General features: G+C 43.4%; 1 protein-coding gene and 1 pseudogene across 1 annotated transcript; both read right to left on the reverse strand.

Annotated features, from left to right (window-relative positions):
* Positions 1-986: 986 nt before the first annotated feature.
* On the reverse strand, positions 987-9,889 carry LOC125756243 (uncharacterized; annotated as a pseudogene).
* LOC119382150 (uncharacterized) lies at positions 9,875-13,432 on the reverse strand. The gene is made up of 5 exons (XM_049413024.1): positions 13,427-13,432; positions 12,703-12,773; positions 11,141-11,293; positions 10,957-11,044; positions 9,875-10,042 (listed from the first exon to the last, which is right to left on the reverse strand). Exons 1-5 carry the CDS (start codon positions 13,430-13,432, stop codon positions 9,875-9,877), a joined length of 486 nt encoding a protein of 161 aa, XP_049268981.1.
* Positions 13,433-18,617: the final 5,185 nt, after the last annotated feature.

Genomic DNA, 18,617 nt, shown 5'->3' on the forward strand with positions numbered 1-18,617 from the left:
GTTATTGTCTGTTAGTTCGCATTAATATTGTGTCTAACAAAGATAAACGAGCCCTTGAAAATCATCTGCTTTCCTTCATATATATATATATATATATATATATATATATATATATATAATTCAAAAGAAAGTTCGGAAGGTCCGGTGCACATGTAGTTGAAGAAATGAAGGAGCACATTTACGAAAATTGCATATTTTTACTCATTTACGTTTCGGCCGTGGCGAAGGCCGTGCCACGGCCGAAACGTAAATGAGTAAAAATATGCAATTGTCGTAAGTGTGCTCCTTCATTTCTTCAACTATATATATATATATATATATATATATATATATATATATATATATAATGCAGACTGCCATTTAGTGTCATACGATTCAATATTTGGAGTCTTAAATATCGTACGCGTCTCGTGCATATCCACTGGAGGCTCTGCTAGTCGATACAGCAGAGGGTGCATCGTATGTGCGTGTTCCCGCGCAAATACACACACACTCACACACATGTTCAATTCAAGACAAATGGAACAAAAAAAACAGGGTGCATGTCTCATGCAGGATGCAGACAATATACACGTTTCAGCAACTTCATTTGCAGTTAAACCTGGTATGGCAAAACGATGGTTAAGCCTTATCGAGTTAATTTCAAATATTCTGCTTATACAGTGCTACTCTGATACACGTCGGTCTCACTTAAAAAGAAATTTGTTTTTCACAGCATGTGTAAGTAAACATAGGTTTGTGTAGGATAAATGTCAGGAACATGTACCACAAGACAGTTTTTCTCTCAACTGAACACCAGCATAGACATTTATTATGAAATTTTATACATGCTTTCTGCCAGGTAAAATATATTGTAACAGCACACTTAATGTCGTCTTGTCATTAGAAATTACATGTGAGGTCACTAATACAATGTATAAAATGACAAAAAATACACGGCGCAGTAAAATCGAGAACAAAAAAGATTCACATAAGGCGGTAGAAATCTAAGCCCGGGAGGATTTCACAACAATGTTCAGAAACTTAGTAACAACAGACCTTGGTGTTGCTTTCTCGAGGCCCAGAAAAATTTTTTCGAAAACTACAAGGGTGTTAAACGCTTTGCGAGCATACTGCAGATTAAATAGCCAGTTTGCACACATAATCGCTGTGAGTCCTTCCTCTGCATTCATAACCCTGAAGCATTTTGACTGGTCCACCATTAGCCACAAAAAGTCCGCATCCTCCGGGACATCCCCACTGAAGGACACGCACGGTGTTGCTGGCATGTCATCCTGTATTGACAAATAGAAAACGGCATTTTGTGCATAAGAAATCACTGTGCGGCTTTGCTCAAATCCTGTACAGTGCAAAAAGTTGCTCTTGTGAGCATGACAAGACAATTTGTCATAAACATAACAGATACATTATCAACTCATCATGATTTAAGTAGCGCACTGACGGACGAGGACAGAGAAAAAGAAGGTGCACAACACCTGTTTCTCTGTCCTCGTCCGTCAGTGCGCTACTTAAATCATGATGAATCCGTACCAACTAGCTCAAGTTTCAATTCTCATGCACATTATCAACTATTAGCCACAGAGTTCTGGGAGAACATAAGGGACCATTCTAATGTGTGCATTATAACTCTCACTTAAGCGGGAGATTTAATTAAGGAGTAAATATCATGAGCGCCTTTAAAGTTACATAAATTACCAAGAAAAAATAAGTAAAGCTACTATACTAAATATTAGAGTGATATGTACTGTGAATGTGCTTGCCGCATCACACCACTGAAAGTTCTATTAAGAGATTATATAAAACAGAGAATATCACTGTACGAAACACCACTTAAAATGTAGTCAACAGTGTTATATACAACTGATATGTCAAGACTCATTAGCACAAACTGGAACAGAATAGAAGAATTACATGACACAAATGCTCTTCACAGACATAGATACAACAACTCAGAGAGGATTGTCTCGTATGAATTTCTTGCATAAATTCGCACTAAGCAGAAGTGGTACACATGTCACGAAGTGACGAAACAAAGCACAAGAAAGGCCTAAGGCCTTGCATTTGTGTATTACAGGAATTATGAATTCCTGATTACACTCATCAGATAAACAGAGCAAGTATATGCTAGCAGGAGCAACTGCTGTCTTGCAAAGCGACATGCAAAACAATGCTGTCAATGACGAAACACCATCCTGACATTATGTGCAGCTAAAGTGAGCCTGTGTATATGATATTGCCACGCCCACTTCTTGTCTTGTTTTGATGTATTCGGGTTTGACCGGCAGGGACGGTTATCAACGCTCGACGCTGTCCGGGAAGCAGTGTTCGAGAAGCTTCACGATTGTAGTAGATCGTTTTGTTCAGATCGCGCCCCGCACGCGAATGTTCCAGCTTTGTCTAGAGATAACGCCGCCACCAGCGATATTGCTGGAATGTTCGATAGCGCCTGTATAAAAGCCGACGCGCTTGACCGCTTGTCAGTTGATCGACGGTCGACGCTCTGTTCGCCGCTATCAGTGTATTGCTTTTCAGTGTCTCGGCCACAAGTTCGGCCAAATAAACAGTTTCATCTCGGACGTGCTGACTGTTGTCTTCGTCGACGTCACGACCACGTGACAATATACATTGCAAGGCATCATTAAGAGAAAGTGAACGCACAACCACAAAGTAATGTCACGCAGTGAGAAAAAATACTGGCTGACCCTCACAATTTATGCGTTTACATTTGTCGTAGCAATAAAAATATCAGTTTCGCATGGTATATATCGGCATCACATATTTTGGTACACCTGGCATAGCTTTGTCATAAATGCACCATTGGCCTCGGCTAATAATAGCTAGTTGGCTGCCATACAATTTGTTTAAATTTACGTTCGATAACATGCAGTGACATTAGGTACTGAACGTTCTGTATGCTCACATTCTCATGCACAAACAAAGCTGAGTATGCTGTTCGTTCCTTCACGTTCACAGAAACAATACGCAGTGCTGCGAGTGTCAAGATGTCTGCAAAAAATTAAAAATATGCAAGATCATTTTATTAGGAAGTAATGAATGATTTCAAGCTTTCATAACATAGCCAGAGAAGCATTTCAGCAATATCTGTAACTACTTGCTTTCAAAAGAAAGGCAGGAAGGGGAAGATGGAAGCTTGCCACGAGAAATTCGCAAACAGCGAATGTGTGCTCAATAGGGTAATGTGTTGGCTTTAACCATGCTTGCATACAACACAAATGTGATAGTCAACTTTCACAGAACACGCAAATAAATATTTCAGCAAGCGATTAATAATAGAAGTGAATCTGCCACTCCTACATTTGCATATAAGTCTATTCAAGCTGCAACTATTTCTACGCAGGAGGGACATGAGTGCACTGGCTAATTATTTTCTTGTTTGAAAAGTATTCTTCAAGGCCCTAAGAGAGGGTGTTACATAGAGGGAAGGGTCAATGACGCAAGTTTAATGAACTGTAGCAAAAGGGTGAGTTAGGCAAGATGGTTTGAGTTCATACTTTAACAGCGTGAAAAACAAAAACACACAAGAGCACTCAACAACACAAGCGTTTGTGTTGTTCAGCCATCTTCCGTGTGTTTTTTATCACTTGTGCTGTTTAAAACAGGAAGTGTAATGGTAAAGTCTGGGCATGTTGTTAATCCATTCATAAGAAAGGTAACACTTGAAGGAAAACACTGACAAAAAAAGGCACACACACAGGCGAACTAAACTGCGAACTTAGGACCCGTTAAAGGAACTTTGCTGACAGGTTCTGATAGGTTGGCCTCCTCATACATATGGACACAATTACATTGTACCAGCCTCTTAGTAGGGAGCGGCACAAGCTCCAGCATCCACAAGAGCTACAATTTGCGGCTGACAAGAATGAAGTTCTGTCAGAGTACCTGCATGTGTGCATGTGTGTGAACACGCCTTTTTTTCCCGTGTTTTCCTTCACCTCCTACCTTTCTTAAAAGCTGTGTCATTGTAACAATATATGGTAAATATAGGAAGTGCACAATAAATTTGCAAGCACTTAATTTAAAAAATCGTAAAATGCATATAACAAGAAGTAAATAATACATAAATGAACATATTTCACTCCCTCTGCAGGTATATAATGTTCTTAGCATTGTAATGAGCTATTTATTCACTGATAATATGTATTGCAGTTTTGAATGTCACAAAGAAACAAAAATAATAAAAAAACTCAGGGGTATGTAAATTGTGATGAGGTTTATTGGAGTAACGAAGTTGCAACGAGGTCGCAACGAAAAAGGACCGTACGGCAACGCCGTGCAAGGCTGACGGAGGCGGTACAGGCTCTTGTGCAATCAGAGCGCGGGTCGTCTTTCGTCCTCTTTCACAGGCGCATCCTCGTTCGTGCATCTGCTCCACTACAATACCCCCGGGGTGAAGCGTAGCCATCCTAGCGACTCATGGAGTACGTAGAATGAGGGGGTCGTAGTAGGGCTTGAGACGGTCGATGTGTACAGTCTCGCGCCCTCGACAGCGCAAATCTGGCGACTGTGTGAGGGGCTCGACGATGTAGTTCACCGGTGACGTGGCATGAATGACACAGTACGGACCATGGTACCGCGCCAGAAGTTTAGAGGAAAGGCCAGGGACGTGGGGGGGTACCCAAAGCCAAACAAGGGAGCCAGCAGGAAACGTAGGAGCTGGGTGATGAACGTCGTCATGTTGCGTCTTTTGTCGACCTTGAGCTTCCGCTGTAAGGGAACGAGCCAACTGACGGCAGTCTTCGGCGTATCTGGCGACTTCAGAAACTGGAGTGCACTCAGAGGCATCAGGGCGGTACGGGAGTATGGTGTCCAGTAGGTGGGAAGGTTCGCGGCCGTACAAGAGAAAGAACGGGGAAAAGCCGGTAGTCGCTTGCGTCGCGGTGTTGTAAGCGAACGTAACGAAAGGTAATACAGTGTCCCAGTTGGTGTGGTCGGAGGAGATATACATCCTCAACATGTCGCCGAGTGTGCGGTTGAACCGCTCGGTGAGACCATTTGTCTGTGGATGGTAGGCGGTGGATTTCCGGTGAATGATGTTGCATTCAGCGAGAAGGGCTTGGATGACCTCTGACAAGAACACGCGACCCCTATCACTGAGTAGTTCCCGCGGAGCACCATGGCGTAGAATGAAGCTGCGGAGAATGAAAAGTGCAACTTCGCGGGCGGTCGCTGTCGGGAGAGCTGCAGTCTCAGCGTAGCGCGTGAGATGATCGACGCCGACAATAATCCACCAGTTTCCAGAGCCACTATACGGGTGGGGGCCGTAGAGGTCGATACCCACGCGGTCAAATGGGCGAGCCGGGCACAGGAGCGGCTGCAACGTGCCAGTAAGGTGTCGCGGAGGTGTCTTGCTTTGTTGGCATGTAGGGCAAGACTGAACGTATTTCTGCACAAAGCGATACATTCCTCGCCAGTAATATCGCTGACGCAGCCTTTCGTAGGTTTTCAAGACGCCGGCGTGAGCACTTTGGGGATCTGCATGCAGATCTACAATCTGCATTGAAAATAAGTACATGTGTCCTCAGTAACATAACTCACTAAATTCACTAAAAGAAAAAAATAGGGTTAATTGTAAGTTCAGTGGCAGCAGCTCCTAGAACTGCTTGGTCTAGTTTAATGAGAGATGGACAATTATTCTGATCATTGATAGGGCATAAAATAAAATTCTTTGCACATCGATGACAGTGGTAGGCAAGGCAGTGCATGCATGATTGTAGTGTAGAAAAATTACTACAGGGTTTCCAAAGAAACGGAATTGTAATACATTTTCAAACTTAACGAGTACAGCTTTTCGCAATTCAACTACAAGCCAAGCTGCAATAACATTCTCATGTACTCACGTCTTGTTCTCAGCCTCGCAGGATCCATTTGCTGTGCTCTTTGCAACATTTGCATCGCATGTTCATCACAAGACACTTTTTTCATCATTGCCATTTTAGTCAATGTATCAGTGGCTTGTGAAACCTTCTGGAGTGGTGTTATCTTCGTCAGAGTTGTGAAGTCATTGCAGAACTGCACAGAATAAAGAGCGAGCAACATTCCAAAACAAAATATCAGACCTCTCACAACGAGCAGCCTCGTTTCAGTATTGTTCATATCTTTTACAGTAGTTTCGGGAGGCACACACATATATTCCATGTTCCAAATACAAATAGAACATTGCGCACTAAATATTTGTATTTCGCCGTGAACTATACGATAAATTTAACTATAAAAGTTGTACAATAATTACAATACAGTTCAGACTACAAATAACGCCCCCATAGCTTTCTCGGCTTCATCGTTTGCTGGTTTTCATTAAAACCCGCCATAGTGGTCTAGAGGTTCTGCTCGACTGCTGACACGCAGGTCGCGGGATCGTATCTCATCCGCGGCGGCGGCATTTTAAAAGGAGGCGAAAATGCTTGAGGCCCATGTGCTTAGATATAGGTGCACCTTAAAGAACCCCACGTGGTCGAAGTTTCTGGAGCCCTCCAATACCGCGTCTCTCATAATCATGTCACGGTTTTGGGACATATAAATGCCAAATAATAGTTTTCATTAGTGTCTTCCAAAGAAAAAAACGAGCCCTCAAATTCTTTTTTGTTAATTCATTGTGAGGGTCTCGTTCTGGCAGACTTAAATCCTTGAACACGTAGTGACCCGCGAGCGAGTTTTCGAAGCAATGTATATACAAAATATGTAAAACAAGCGCTCTTAGTCATACAGGAGGTGCCTGTATTGCAGACAAGATGAGTCGCAATAGCCAGTGGGGCCCTGGACAAGTTTTCCCACTCACAGTAACCAGGCAGTCTTACTTTACTGAAGTTCTATTTCCCTCTCGCTGCCATTTACCACTTTAGGTACTTTAGTTATGCTGTGGTTGTCACTTCTGCCATAACCAGTCATGTTTCCTTGCAATATGGTCTTCTATGTGTATAAGGCACAGAAGTCCTTCAATGAAGCTGTGCAAGCTCACCTAATAGATTGTTGTGTAAATTCTTCACATTAGAGAATTTTTACGCATATCAGAAAAAATGTTCATCGATAATTTAATGCTGCTTATTTTTCCTTTAATATAGCGCATGACCATGAGAAAGTGCTAGCTTCATTTTACAGTGCAGTTTGGAATATAAAAAGCCGGCAGATCCCACGCATTGTGGGAATCGATGTAATGCGAAGCAGCCAGCAAAGAGCTGCATACATCGTCTTGCATGTCATTGAGGAAAATGCGTGTCATGGTTTTCATGTTAACTCCTATTATTTATGTTCGTCACACAGTAACGTCGCGCAATACCAACTTCAGGGTCGATCAAGCTAGAGAAACGGCCGCCAGCGCCCCATGAGCGTGGCACGCAAGTCATGCTGTACATGACATACGTGTCATGACTTTCATGTTAACTCGTGTCATTTATGTTCCTCACACGGTCACGTCGCAAATACCAATTTTGGTGTATCAAGCTAGCGAAACGGCCGCCAGCACCCCTTGAGCGTGGCACGTAAGTCATGCTGTACATGACATACGTGTCATGATTTTCATGTTAACTCGTGTTTTTATGTTCGTCACACACTCACGTCGCGCAAAACCAATTCGCGGGTAGATCAAGCTAGTGAAACGGCCGCCAGCGCCCCATGAGCGTGGCACGTAAGTCATGCTGTACATGGCATGCGTGTCATGATTTTCATGTTAACTCGTGTTATTTATGTTCGTTACACAGTCACGTCGCGCAATACCAATTTCGGGGTAGATCAAGCTAGCGAAGCCGCCGCCAGCGCCCCATGAACGTGGCACGTAAGTCATCCTGTACATGGCATGCGTGTCATGATTTTCATGGTAACTCGTGTTATTTATGTTCCTCACACGGTCACGTCGCAAGATACCAATTTTGGTGTATCAAGCTAGCGAAACGGCCGCCAGCACCCCATGATCGTGGCACGTAAGTGATGCTGTACACGACATGCGTGTCATGATTTTCATGTTAACTCGTGTTATTTGTGTTCGTCACACAGTCACGTCGCGCAAAACCAATTCCCGGGTAGATCAAGCTAGCGAAACGGCCGCCAGCGCCCATGAGCGTGGCACGTAAGTCATGCTGTACATGGCATGCGTGTCATGATTTTCATGTTAACTCGTGTTATTTATGTTCGTTACACAGTCACGTCGCGCAATACCAATTTCGAGGTAGATCAAGCTAGCGAAGCCGCCGCCAGCGCCCCATGAACGTGGCACGTATGTCATGCTGTGCATGACATGCGAGTCATGATTGTCATGTTAACTCGTGCTTTTATGTTCGTCACACAGTCACGTCACAAGATACCAATTTTGGTGTATATATATCTAGCGAAACCGCCGCCAGCGCCCCATGAGCGTGGCACGTAAGTCATGCTGTACATGACATGCGTGCCATGATTTTCATGTTAACTCGTGTTCTTTGTGTTCGTTACACAGTCACGTCACGCAATACCAATTTCGGGGTAGGTCAAGCTAGCGAAACCGCCGCCAGCGCTCCATGAGTGTGGCACGGAAGTCATGCTGTACATGACATGCGTGTCATGATTTTCATGTTAACTCGAGTTTTTATGTTCGTCACACAGTCACATCGCGCTATACCAATTTCGGGGTAGATCAAGCTAGCGAAACTTCCGCCAGCGCTCCATGAGCGTGACACGTAAGTCATGCTGTACATGATATGCGTGTCACGATTTTCATGTTAACTCGTGTTATTTATGTTCATTACACAGTCACGTCACAAGATGCCAATTTTGGTGTATATCAAGCTAGCGAAACGGCCGCCAGCGCTCCATGAGTGGGGCACGTAAGTCATGCTGTACATGACATGCGTGTCATGATTGTCATGTTAACTCGTGTTTTTATGTTCGTCACACAGTCACGTCGCGCAATACCGATTTCGAGGTAGATCAAGCTAGCGAAACGGCCGCCTGCGCACCATGAGCGTGACACGTAAGTCATGCTGTGCATGACATGCGTGTCATGATTTTCATGTTATGACTGGCCATTTATGTTCGTCATACAGTCATGTTACGCCATACCAATTTTGTTTCACATTCGATGAACCAAGCGACCAGGAGAGCACAAAGTCGTAGGCGGCTAGATAGATAGATAGATAGATAGATAGATAGATAGATAGATAGATAGATAGATAGATAGATAGATAGATAGATAGATAGATAGATAGATAGATAGATAGATAGATACGCTCAAAGGCGCAGAAGTTCGCTAAGAAATGCTTCGCATTTAAAACACTTTCCTGTGTGCTTCAGGTTACCCTTACGATGGTATTATGTCTGACAGCAACAGCGCACATGAAAAACGCATTGCTACTTGGTGTTCAGTGCGCTCTGTCATTTGTAATTAGTGTATACTTATGCCGCGTTTATTCGAGGAAGTTATAAACAAGCTGTTATGTAAGTAACGAATATAATGAAACTGTAACAACTCAAAGATTATATTCGTCCTACTACAGTGCCTCAAGAGGAGCATATTAAAGACTGAGTATTAATATTTTTCGGTATTATCAAACCCTGTAAACAAGTAACAAAAATCTGAACAAGCTTACTCGCTGAAAGTCCATCATGTAGGGGTACTTCTTTTTTTACATCACGTACTGTTTTTTCAGCAACATCAGGTAGCCTTTTCCCAGCTGTCAAAGCCATCAATTTTTGCATGAGTTCCTCATTTGGCAATGGTTTTTTAGCTTCCAAAACAAGCCGGTCTTCATGTTTAGTTATGCTGTCATCATCTTCTGCTGTTTTATCTGTGATGCTCACGCTCTGAAATTGAAATCAAAGTACAAGCTGTTGATGAGACTGTTTATGCAGCTTGTACAAATGCGTGTGACTTTCTGTGAGCAGGGTATCACACTGTCCTTACCATCTTAAGTGTCTTGTTCCTTAGGAGCTCAGTGGTGTCTTCTGCTTTCCTTTCGGCACCAAATTTCTTGCGACTGCCCAGCACTTCACCATGATCATCCAGCTTCCTCCTTAGGTTTTTATATTTGTTGCGGAGGGCTACTTTCCAGGAGTCCTGTCAATTCAGAAAGCAGAGATGCTTAATATATTCATATACATAATCATGCATGCACATTCACCCTTTTAAATTTATTCTTTTTCAAAATAATAACACAAACTCATCTTCAAGCTCTGAAATCCCATTGACATCAGTAAATTTAGGACAGTTTCTTAAAACATGGTGTTAAAATGCACACATGGTAAATTAGCCCAAAACATTGACTCCTTGCAACACATTTAAAGAACGTCTAGCAGCACTGCTGCTTCATCAAAAAATATGTTTCACAGATAAGAATTTGCTGCAATCACCTCAGTGAAATATTTTAGCATGCTCACTCATCCCCTTGCCTGTGCATTTATGTAGGCGTAGAACATTTTAACCTTAGACTAACTAACCTTAGACTTAACTTGGTGCTACTCGTGACAATGGCAGCGAATAAGAAAAATAAGTTCTAACCTCACAGCATATGAGCCTAATAACCACCAAATCCCACCTAATGGAGAATCCACTTTGATTTCTTTTGTTTTTTTATAATTTTGGCACATGAATCAAAAGCGCTATACACTTTTTCAGAAATAGAGGTATCATATTCAGAGGCATTTCAATGCAAAATTTATCTTTGAAAACGAACAAAGTTTCTATTAGAGTGAATATTTCTATGTCAGTGCATGGCAAAAAACACTCACCAAAAAGACGAGTAGCCAGGACCGCTTTTAAATGCCATGTGCATTAAGGAGGCTTGCTCTCCTCAATAAGCCATAATTTTTTAATACAGATACATTTTGTGATTGTCATCGTGGTCATCACAATATATCCATAGCATGGTCAATAAACGAAGCTAACTTTGTGGATTACAGTGTTATACGCATCAGCATAAGTAGTGCACAGAATATTTTACAGCATAACAGAAGTGCATGAACCCTACTTACGTGCCCACTTCCAACAACATCTCTCAGGATAGGATACTTGTCAAGGAGCAGGGATGTCACTTTGCTGTAGAACAGACGTGTTGGATACCTGCAAGGCAGTTGTGAATTGCACGCTAAAGCTGTTTCACCTAAAGATTTTACAGGACAGGACGCTAAACACAAACATGCGCTTTTGTGTACTCACAATGTTGACTTTGCCATTTCATTGTACAGGATGTCAACGATTTGCCTGAAGGTAGAAGGTGTTAGTGGCGAAGAGCTCACCACTCTTTCATGCAGGGCGCCAAGGCTGGGCAGCTTAAAATTTATGCCATCATCATCGCCTGAGGTGAGCGGGCTGCAAGAAATGACATTTCATGATCCAAAATATCACAAGGAGAATAATACTCAAATTAATTTTTCGCTTATCTAGGTGCTAAAAATAAAGCCAGAAATTAGCAGACAATTGGGCTCAATGAAACAACAGACAACAACCCTTGGATAAAAGTCACACATGCATTCTGTTAAGCCAAAAGTGCCAGACAACTGTAACTTGCAAGTTTACAGCCGTTTGAAATACAATATCAACTAAATCTGCTTGATTTATAGAGTTCTCATGGCTACAGCAGCTGAGAAAGTGAGTTGAAAATTCATATTAACCGTTTAGCTCGAAGGTCATGGCTTGTTTGTTATTGTGACGCTGTCAATATGCTTTACGTCCACAAGAAACAGCCCAAGTAGTTTTGATCAATGTGAAAAATATGGTTAGCATGACTAGAACGTCTGTTTTGGACTACATATTCACTGCAGTTCAATTCCTGATGTCTACATGTGTAAGTAGCGTTTAGAAGACTACGGCTTCAAGAGGACTGCAAGCTATTTGTGTGTGAATGTCCTTATCAGTAAATAATGCATTTTAATTTATCGCTATTTATTTCAAGAGGTTTTTACTATTCAAAATATTTGAACGCCATAAAATTTCGTAACAAATAATTTGAATTCAACACAAATAAGTAAATAGCTGCGCGCAATTTTGCAAAATATGCTTAGAGATTAAACTATGACGACAAGATCAATACATAAGTACTAGTGTGTCTAGTGGGCAGCAGTTCTTGTTGTCTTGAGAAATTGTGACATGCACATTCGTGTCAAAGCTCCCCAAAAATACCAAGCAGCTATTCTTAAATTTTAAATAACTGCAAATGAGCTATGCTCAAGCAATACTGCATAATTTTCATGTATTTGCTTTGCAACAAACTTACTTTTTCTTCTCGAGTTGGTGAATGTTTTTGCTAGTCGGTTGTTCTACTATTCGTATTTGAATATATTTAATTCAACTCGGTTTTTATTCGAATCGGCTTCGAATTGGAAAACCTGATATTTCCACATACCTACTCCTAACTAAAAATTCACCAGGTCTCTAATGCATTAACCTAAGCCGCTCGAAGGCAAAAGCCATTTGGTGTAACTATTTTACTTGGCACTTAATATTACGTGAACGCAGGTTAAAATTTTTTGTTGTCACGTGAACGCCGCAAAGACGAGGTGGACGCGCAGCTTTATTGTTCACGTTATACTTCCTGTACCTCACATGACCATGAAACAGAGATGTGAAGCATTTGCCTTGAAAGTAGGAATTTGCACAGGCTCTGTTTAGAAAAAAATTTAGTGCACATGGAATTGTTGCAGCCTTATATTATTCGACAAAATCATATAATTTGTGGTTGTCAATACTGCAATTACAAATGATGCTAGGAAAGCCCTTACAGCTCCACAGGATCAATGACCATGCTTGGTGTGTCGTGCTCACGCATTCCAACGTCAGCTTGTGATGTGCCCTGAAAGCAAGGGAACATAGCACACTGCAGATGGTGCAAGATACAAATAAAGGAGACACAAACAATACGTATTTGAGGTACAAGACAGTAGCAGAACTGTAATGAATGCAATACTCGCACTTGTGTTTTAGGTACACCAGCACATTAACCCTTTCGCTACAGTTGATGAGCATAATCGTCATGAAACTAAAAAAATGAACGATGACTATACTCGTCAACAAATGTTGCCAGAACAAATAAGGCTATACTCGTCATACTTGTGTTTACTGACGCTAGGTGGACACAACTGTCCATGTGATGCTGTTTGTGTCTCGTCTTTCGTTTTATTGCCATTTTTCATTATATTGCCCTTCGGTGAGGCCCCCTCCAAGTTATCTTTTTTACGCTATTTATCAAACAGAGGAACCGCATTGAGTTGAAATAATAGTACCGTTTTATTCAGAAAAAAAGCACTACAAAGTGAGCAATACAATTTTTTTCGGTAATTTTGGTATGTTTTTCTTTTTTTCTTACGGTAGCCAAAGGGTAAGAAGTTCCTTATAGCTGCAATGCAAGGGCTCTTACATGTCTTACGTATTTACTTAGTTACTGTTTTTCAGCCAGGAGGCAGGAAAATAGTAAGCGTTAATGTGTTCGTACGCATTAGTGCTCACCGACATGATTCTTACAAAATAACTTATCGACATTTTGAAGGCTAACAAGATCTGCAGGACACCCAAACGTGGGTACCATGCGCTATTAACAGCATTTTGATGCCGCGTTAAGCGGCACAATGCACTCCCACTGTGCTCCACTCGTAATGTGGTTTGATGCTCTTTTGCTAGCTGTTTGTGAGTAGCAAGTATTTATATAGCAAGTGTAACTGAATAAGCTGTATTTCATAAAGTTGCAGAGTTAACAATTAATTTAGTGCTTCCTATCTTATTGCTGTAGTCTGTAAACGGTACTACACATTGTTTATAGCGTAGAGACATTAAAGTTCACACCAGAGTGTCAGAACGTATTCTGAAAACTGTGAACCGGATGCTAGCTCATGTTGCCATCATGGCAGCGGCATTGTGGTATTCCACAATATTAACAGTGGAGCTGTTTAAGCTGTTGGTTGCACCAGGTAGTGCGAACAAAAATTAACATCACCATGAACTGGTACGTGCCCTCTTCGTCCTATAGTCATCTTCTGCTTCGCTCCTAAACCCATGGGCATATTTGTCCGGCGTGGGATGCAATAACTCTGATAGGGAAGAGAACGAGTTCGAAGAGAGAGAGAAAGAAAACTAGGGATAGAAAAAATAAACATACACGAAAAGAAAAAGAACAGTGATTAAGACAGAAAGAGGCAAATAAATAGAGAGAGAGAGGAAGATATATAGTCGAACCCGTTTATAACGAACTGGAAAGTGCCGCGAAAACTGACCGTTGTATCAGTAATTCGTTGTAAACGGACTCGCCCTCAAAAACATGCACTTAGCGACCAAGCCGCTTTTTTTCTGTGCATTTATATTGCAAAGTGCTAACAACCCCTCCGGTGAGAAGTTAGGCCTTTTCGCGTTGTGACGCGACGTCCGCTGCGTGCACGAGTGACTTAAACCGCCTTTGCAGTGAACCGACACCGTTTCACGGAACCGCGGTACGCCACGTGGAGCCGATCATCCCTGGCTAGTTGCGTGCAGCGCGTCGCCTACTCCGCTCACGCCATCATTGCCGGGCCGCTTGCTGTAGGATCGTGACCGTAAACGCAATCAACGTAATGAGCTTGTTCAGACGTCGTTGTATTTAGCGTAAAGTACGTAACGTTTGGGGCGTAAATGTTGGCGGGCCCGCGACTTTTACGACAACTACTGATGCGACCGTTACGTACGACCAATGGGCAAAGCAGTTTCGATTTTCATTTTCCGTTCACGGGGCTTCCGTCCTCCCCAGATTCCCCGTCTTCATGCGCGTCTTGCAAGTGATGCAGTAGCGTGTCTGTGCCGGTGTTTATTGCGTTGCGTGCCCGTGGCCTGTAACAATGACCCGTAGCACAGCCAGCCCACCCATGGCCAAACACGCGAATCTTGCTAGGCTGCAACAATTGTAGCGAGGACACAACGCACAACGGTGCTTGGCTCGTCGTAAAAAACGTACCTTACCGAAAATCTCAATGTGAACATACTAGGTCCTTAGCAACGCAAACGGACGATGCGGCTGTTACGCGATACGACATTTGTGACAGATGCGACTGTAGTCTGAACCCGGCTTTACGCACATTTGTGTGCTCTTAGTGCCCGCTTCAGTTCAGACCGTGCAGGGGTGCGGCGAGGAGCCTGTGCGTTCAACGTGGCGAAGACAAACATTTTGCAAGCAACGCGCACTCTACGTCTCCGCGATGCTCTGACGGTCCTACACGACAGGCGCGGCGCGCTTGGGTTGTTCGCCTAATAAAAGACGCAGTATACGCTCGTTGTAAGTGCACCGACGTTTCTCGGTTCCCGTGCCGCTCAACACCAGCGAGCTACTTTCGTTTCTACGAAGCGACGCGCATTTTATCTCGCACGGAGCGGCGAAATTGCCAACGGCGGCAACGCGCGCCTGTACTGCTTGTACCGCCGTCAGTGTACGCCACACGTGCAGCCGAGCCGACAGCTGCAGATGACTGTGATAAGGTTGTCGGCGATAAGTCATAATGGCAAGTTCATCGCCGGCCCCCACATCGCCTTCGCTCTCTTGATGCTTCCGTGAAGGAATCGCCGCAATGGCGCGCAAGTCGTAATCATTGAACGGCCGGTCTCTGCCGTTACCGAAAAGACGAAAGACATTTTGCGGCACATTGTGACGCCGACGCAGTGAACGTTTAAGCGCCGAAAAGTTATCGCGGTCATCGCTTATTGCATTTTATGGCTTCTTGCGTTCCAAGGAGTAGGTTCATCGTAGGTGGTCGTAGCTGCACAGAACGGCGCCAGGAAAGGTTGCCGTGCAAAAGCTGACCAGGCTTCATGCTGCTTCCTATTTCTTTGCTTTTTTTTTTTCATTCGTTACTGCCATTCTGCCACTGAATAAATACCAGGAAAGTGAGCGACATTGCTCGTAGCGTCCGAAATCAGGGTGCAGTGCTCGCCGATCTAGGGTATCTTCGTCATAAGTAAACTGAAGCGGGGCACGCGCGAGCGCGTGCCTCTCATGCTTTAGAAGGCCTGCTCTTTCTTTTTTTTTTCGCTTCGTATACGCCATATTTTTACCGCGACCGTGTATGAAGTATTCGTTCTAAAGTAGGAGGCTTTGAAAAATGTTCGCTATATGTGGACGCTACTTCAATGGATAGCATTGTAAAATCGTAGGTGCACGGAAGTATGGACGTTACAACCGATAGGTCGTTATATCTGGGATCGTTATAAGTGGTTTGGACTTTAGAAAAACGAAGCGAGAAATAGAGAGAACGAAAAGGAAGATAAGCAGAACATGACGCAATATCGCGTAACACTAGTCACGTGGAGTAAAAACACGTACACTAGTCATGTGACATATTCCCGCCAGAAAAATTGCCAGACGTGGCTCCCGCCATATCCATGTGACTAGTGTGGCGGGAACGTATGTGGCGAGGCAGGTAAACGAGCTTGGGTGGGCAGCTCCTTCTTCGGGAGTCCGGACACTATCTAAGCTGTTGGTTCCAGCCTTACACCGCTAGTGCAAGCTGAGCCATTTTTTAACCCTTTGATGGTTTACGCCGTACGTGCACGTCATCACCTAAAGTGCACCAAAGTGTTTTCGCTGCCTGTATGTTTAAAACTTGCGCCTTTTTCGATCATTTCTCTTGCTTGGCATGTGCTCCGCATTTTGGGAATACATAGAATTTTTCTCATGCGCGATGTCTTTCCGCTTTTTTGTTTTTTTTTTCTTTCCAAAGCGGCGAGCCGGCTTTCGCTCGCGCATCGGAGCATATGCGCGCGGTGCGGCTGGTTTCGGTTTCGTCCTTCGGGTGGTTATCGCTTCTCGCGCCGGCAAAGCTGATGGCTGTCTGGTTTCTAATCTATCAAAAGGTGACCGCTTGCTACTCTCTCGTTTATTACTCCCCGGGGCTCGATTACATCTGTTTCCGTGCGGCGCTAAATCACACAAACGATGTCGCCGTGGTTGCGTTTCCTGTTTTCGGGACTCGGAAAAAATAACTCCCTCTCGTTGGTGATATTCTTATACCTTTTTCACTTATTTTACTTTCAGGACGGCCGCAAAACCATACAGTTTTCTTCTGTGCGCTCACTCACGCAGTTTTGCTCTGCTGCTAGTGAGTCGAGCGGCGATTCTTCCGATGTGGACTATTTCACAAGTGTATTTTTGTATGTCTATGAGCTATGTTTAATACAACTCATAATTTTTATTTATAAAAGATCGTATAAGTTCGAGGTATTCAGCATCGAATTGCAGGGGTGAAATCGAAACTTATCGCGCCCAGCGTGCACGAGCCGTGACCGTTCAGTTACGTCCGACCGGAACTATACCCGTGACAAGGAAGTGACGAAATTTTAATGAAAGCGCGCCGCGGCAGCATATTTTCATGAAAAGCTGCAAGTCATTTCACTTGTGCCAGCGCATCCTTACTTTTGCGTGTAGTGTTTGGTGCTTATCCGTTCCTTTCGAAGTGTGCACACGAAAACTGCAATATCAACCTTTTCTCTGTCTGGGAAGAATAAAACTCTGGGGCGGCCACTTCGGCGCTTCTTACAGACAGGCGAAATAGTTTTTTGCACCTCTTTATAGTTTAAGAAAAAAACAGATAAGCGCCCCCCATCGCACGCAAACGATTATTGGATAAAACCCAGCGGGAAACACGAACCACGGAGAAAGAACACGACGGCACAGGCTGGCTTTCTCTGTGGTTCGTGTTTCCCGCTGGCTTTTATCCAATTCGACATGTACCAACTAGCCCAGTCCATCGTCTTGATAAGCTGTATACTTGGGTATTTCAGAATGCCTGACGCTTTTTCGACCAGGTTATGATTCGGCGCGACTTCATTTAAATTTCTTCACTTCACTGCCACGGGTCGTTTCGGTGTTATGCAACAGAGAGACCGCGCTTCGTGCGCGCCGGGCGCGATCAGTTTCGATTTTGCCTTTGAAATTCGATTACGAATATCTCGAAGTACGCAAAACCTTCGTAATTTCTAAAAAATGGGTATTCCATAAATTATTATGCGCGCGCACTAGAACTTTGATATGAACAACAGCTCTCAAGTCCATAATTAAAAAGCTAATTAACCAATTTTGTTAATTAGTCGCATCGACGTCATTTTATCTGCGGAAAAGTATTTTGCTTTGACATAGAATTCATGGGCGAAAACGACAGGAGACTGACTGTCATAAATTTTCTTATTAAAAATCTGTATTGTATAAAAAAAGCTAGCTCAAGTTTGTGTCGCAAAGAGAAAAAAACAGCGCCCTCCATGACAGCGGGCGAAATTTGTGCAAACTTATTCATTATACAAAATCGCTTTAGAAAAGCGATACCATATTTGCACGGCACCTTGCTGTATTTAAATGTTTCTAAATTGTGAGCTAACACAATTCAGAAATTGTGTTCGCGCTTAGGCAAAGTATGAAGAGATGTCATTCAATGACCACTAACACTTGTAATCAAATCACTCTCGATGCGGACACAGTCGAGGCGAGCAAGCGCATTGTGTTGCCTCTTGCCTCAACGCAACTCCCGACGTTTTGCGAATACATGACCGCAGCCCAGGCGCACGTAACGACCGAGCACAAAAAAGCGAACAGCCATCTCAGCTCTACAGATTAAAGGACGTAAGGCCCATCTAGGCGTTCAGCGGCTACGACCGCCGCCGCGCGCATGCAGCACGCACGGCCAGACCGACC

This window comes from Rhipicephalus sanguineus, chromosome 2, assembly GCF_013339695.2.
Source record: "Rhipicephalus sanguineus isolate Rsan-2018 chromosome 2, BIME_Rsan_1.4, whole genome shotgun sequence".
Taxonomy (NCBI): domain Eukaryota; kingdom Metazoa; phylum Arthropoda; class Arachnida; order Ixodida; family Ixodidae; genus Rhipicephalus; species Rhipicephalus sanguineus.